A 4,672-nucleotide genomic window follows, 5' to 3' on the forward strand; every position below is an offset into this window, starting at 1 on the left:
ACTCCCATATATCTTGCATTTTGCATAGAACGTTTGTGGCTCAGACTTATAAACATTATAGTCGACTCCTCTAGAGATAGTGTAACTTCTAATTGCTGTGACGACAGACTTTCTAGAACTATATTCTATTCCGATCCTGAACTCCTAGTCCTCAGGATCAGCAACATCTACACAAAACAGAAATCGTCACTCATTGATCCATCCAAAATATAAATTAAGAAAAACGTATTATTCACTCATCACATACTTATGTTTGCATATTCGGAGAATTTTGGTACATGCATGATGTCAAGATCTAAGTTACGCATAAAAAGTGAAACGTTCATCAGTTGACTAACTGCAGGTAAACCACTACATTCTCCACTGCTGCCTCACCTCCCATACCATTATCCTTGTCTTCGTCACCGGCTTCATAAGTAGCTTTGAAGTCCTTTTCGCTATCACTGTTCATTCATTCGTACACTTCAACTCTATCATCCTCTATATTTGAATCATGTTAGATCTCATCTTCTTCTACATTTTCAAACTCAACATATAGCTCAATATTTGGCTGTCGCACTTGAGTCTACCGGTGAATATGGAACATATTCTGCATACTTGTTTCGTCAATGATAGGCATAATATCAAACTGTATTAGACTACCAAAAACTATAATGGAATTCCAGTACAGAATATTGCTCACTCTCCTGAACATATCGTTCTCTATGCTTTGATAGAGACCGAGCTCTATGAATGTCATGGTACATGGAACCACAAACAAAAATAGACTCTCACACACAAAGCTCACTCCCTCATGAGTATTCCGAATAATCTCACCATTTTAATATATCACCAAATTTGCGGTACCCTCCATCACACCAGAAACACACTCAAATAACTCGCCTCTTCGCAATGAAATGGCACCGAACTTTGCCTTATATAAAGAGAGCACTCAACACGCAGATCATGTGTTGCATCACCAACGAATCAGAGTGCAACACGTGTCATCACGCCCCACGTGCTGACTCAGTACGCCCCCGTGTTGGCAGCACGCCCCACACATGTTGAAGCTGTTCTACTGACACGTCCATCAATTTGTAAATACATCAAATGCACCCATTTCTATTAAAAACACCAATAATGTTTCCATATTATAAAAAATAGCCATCCATGAATAATGTAATAATAATCCATCTTCTGTGTGATTCTTGCATTGCAAACTTGATTGGCATATGTAGTAATAAGATCACTGTAGTAAAATTGAGATAATAAAGAGCACACATTCGTACATCATTGAAACATTTACATTCGCATATATAGTCATGATTAATGTCTTACATGGCTGATTATATGCTCGTGAACCATGCATCATGTGGCCATTACATTTATAGCAGATAGATAGCAGGCAAAATCATATGTCAAACCTCTTCTATGAACCATCATCAAACCCAAAAAAAAAAAAAAAAAAAAAAAAAAAAAAAAAAAAACTTACACTCTCTCTCAGTCCTGTTACCTCAAAGTTTTGCATTCTCATCCTTATAACACTTCTTTCCGGGGAAGCTACAAAAGATATAGAGATTGAATCAGCCAAGTGCGAATGCTGTGGCCTGAAAGAGGATTGCACCCAATATTATATCAACCAAGTGAAAGCCAAATTTGATGGGAAATGGCTGTGTGGATTGTGCTCAGAAGCAGTAAGAGATGAAGTGAGCAGAAGGAAAAAGCCCTCCCAGTCAGCCATGGAAGAAGCTGTGAAAGCTCACATGTCATTCTGTGGTAAGATCAAAGCCAATCCGGCAGTTTGCGTTGCCGATGGCATGAGGCAGATGCTGAGGAGAAGGTCAACTACTCCATTGCCGGTGGTAAGGTCAAGCAGCACTTCTCAAGTGGATGGTTCATGACAACAGAGGAAACAGGGCTCATAGCACACTCACTCTCTCTGCTTTGCTTGTAATAAAATTTTATAGATAGCTTCTTTTGTGTCACATTTTATCTTTGTCTTAGATAAACAAGTGTCTTGTCCATGTCGTCTTATTCTTTTGGTATCCATATTTTTCTCCACTCTCTTCGTTTTCCTTCCTTGGCAGTTGGCAGCATAGAATTAGCCATTATCTTCCAAAGGGACTAAAATCTGTTTTGCATGATGATAAAAGAATGAGTTTTAATGCTCTAGATTCAGTAGGCATAACTCCACCTACAGGCATTATAGAAACCATATCTTTGAAACCCTTCAAAGAAACGGAATCTTCTTTGAAATGGATCACATGCAAACAGGAAATTATGCATCCCTTGTTCTACTCGTGATTAAGATCTAGATGAAGATGACATTTTTGCATTAGAAGAAAGTTAACTATTCGATTTATGGTGCGGTTTTAGAGCTATTCTCAACTAAGTTATAATACTGAAATACATTTGGTCAACTTCTGACATCATCATAACTAGTCAGGCTTATGCCTTAACTCGCAATCTTCAAGCACAACTTGCCTTTGGGGTAATGATGATGATTCCAATTTCTCTTCCTTTCGATCCTAAAACAATGTGGCTAATGATCGTTTCCTTGAAGGTGGGGAATGATTAAAATTGAGATTTGTTTGACTTTGGTTTGCCTCGGATAATACTTTTTAGGTGTCATGCTGAATTATATCCTCCACTTCCATCAAATACTCCCATCTAAAAATTTTGGCATGATCAAAATATAATTTTATGCATAATCCAAGTTAGCACATGTTAATAAAGCATTTAATTTGTTCTCCTCTTTAAAATGCCCTTTAGGAATTAGGAATACTGTTGTTCAAAATTTTTAAAACTTAATATTTTACAAAGACATTCTCTACACCAAAATAGAGTGGAAGTATATCGCTGGAGCCTGGAGGCACAATGATTACATTAAAAGTTTTTAAAATATCAGTTTCTTAATTTAGCAAAATTTAGAGGGAAAAAAACAGGGGCAGCAATTAAGATAAATAATTCAAAATGACCAATAATTAAAGCATCATATTTATAAAGAATAAAAAATATTTTAACAATATTTTCTTATAAAAAATATTTTAACAATATTTTCTTATAAAAAATAAGATAACGCATTAGTGGCATTTTAAAAGAATTTTGGTCACGCTTTACGTGTTATAAGCTCATAAAAAGTAGTTATGAAATTCAAAATTTGTTTGGATATTATTAAGTTGTTAAAAAAATATTTTTTTTCGTTAACTCAAATATATGTTATTTGATTTAATTTATTGTCACGTTAATGTTTGAGCCGTTGTTTATCAAAAGTTTCTCCTTATTTTCTTTCTTGATCTTAAATATTTTGATTTTAAATTTTAAATTTTTATTTATTATTTATATTTTATTTTAATATTAAATCTAATATTTTTATTAATATTTTCTTGTAATTTTTTGTCTAATAATTATATGTCCACCATTAATTGTATAGTCGTTAATATTTCTTTAATTTATTAAAAAAAACTATTTTATTTATTCATTTTCTATTTTACTTGTTTATGTATTTCATAACTTATTTATGGTAAAAAATCATATATATTAGAAGAAAATCTCATTTTTTTACTAATTGTTCTTTCATTCGGGAATATTTTTTTTTTTCATATGATGCATTATTTTTACACTTTATTTTTATATAAATTATAAAATATTATTATTAACACATAACAAAGATTTGTTTTTTGGAAAAAAAAAATAGTTGTATTAGACGAGCAAATCGACTTTGATTATTGAATAAACAATATCACTTTTGTCTCTATTGTAATAAACGATTTCCTTTTTTGTGGAAAGGAACTGTATCAATAATTATTATTTTGCGTATGGATAATTCAAGACTTTAGACACAAATTCTTTGAGTAAAGTACCAATCCGATCCCTGTCCATTTCTTCGAATGACAACGCGATCCTTAACTAAAAATACGATCCATTTCGGTCCCTGACCCTGTGTTCCGTCTGCCAACGCAGTCCTTCTGTCACTTTCACGGTGAAAACTTGACAGAAATTGCTGACGTGTCAGGTTCAAAAATGGACAGGGACCTAATTGTCTCTAAATTTAAATTGGTTAGGGGTTTATTTGTCCTTATTATTCTTTAAGCAATATTTTTTAATTATTTTTTATTCATTATATTAATATTATTTTTTAATAAATTATTAAATATATGGTATAATAAGTACAAACTAATTAATAAATTATTCAAATTTAAAAATATCATTTATTATGAAACCAAATAAATAATTTTCAAATATAATTTTTAAATATATAAATAATAAACATTAAAATTCAGTTGATACATTAATAATAATAACCCTATGATATACTATTAGTATTATAACTAATGAACATATTATTTCATATATAGTAAATTTTTTTGGACTAATAACAAATTTAATTTTTTATCTCTTTAAACTAAATTAATAATTCTATTATGTTTTATTTTATTTAGTATTAATAACCTACTTATAGTGTATTTTAGTGCAAAGATATCAAATAGAATTATTAATTTAGTTTAAAGAGATAAAAAATTAAATTTGTTATTAGTCAAAAAAAATTTACTATATATCAAATAATGTGTTCATTTATTTTCACTTTATTCTGAAAATTAGCTAGATTATAATACTAATAGTATATCATAGGGTTATTATTATTAATGTATTAACTGAATTTTAATGTTTATTATTTATATATTTAAAAATT

General features: G+C 30.7%; 1 protein-coding gene across 1 annotated transcript; it reads left to right on the top strand.

The window, feature by feature from the left end:
- Nucleotides 1-891: 891 nt before the first annotated feature.
- On the top strand, nucleotides 892-1,940 carry LOC148563540 (uncharacterized). The gene is made up of 2 exons (XM_088486846.1): nucleotides 892-1,008; nucleotides 1,374-1,940. The coding sequence occupies exons 1-2, from the start codon at nucleotides 892-894 to the stop codon at nucleotides 1,878-1,880; spliced, it is 624 nt and encodes a 207-aa protein (XP_088342972.1). The 3' UTR covers nucleotides 1,881-1,940.
- Nucleotides 1,941-4,672: the final 2,732 nt, after the last annotated feature.

This window comes from Arachis ipaensis, chromosome B5 (assembly GCF_059453495.1).
Source record: "Arachis ipaensis isolate K30076 ecotype BB chromosome B5, ASM5945349v1, whole genome shotgun sequence".
Lineage (NCBI taxonomy): Eukaryota > Viridiplantae > Streptophyta > Magnoliopsida > Fabales > Fabaceae > Arachis > Arachis ipaensis.

Excerpts from the sequence above, each read along its gene's own strand:
- LOC148563540 (XM_088486846.1), top strand. The coding sequence starts at position 892 with ATGAAATGGCACCGAACTTTGCCTTATATAAAGAGAGCACTCAACACG. Across the intron at positions 1,009-1,373 it reads ACGCCCCACGTGCTGACTCA|ATAGATAGCAGGCAAAATCA; the intron begins GTACGCCCCCGT and ends CATTTATAGCAG.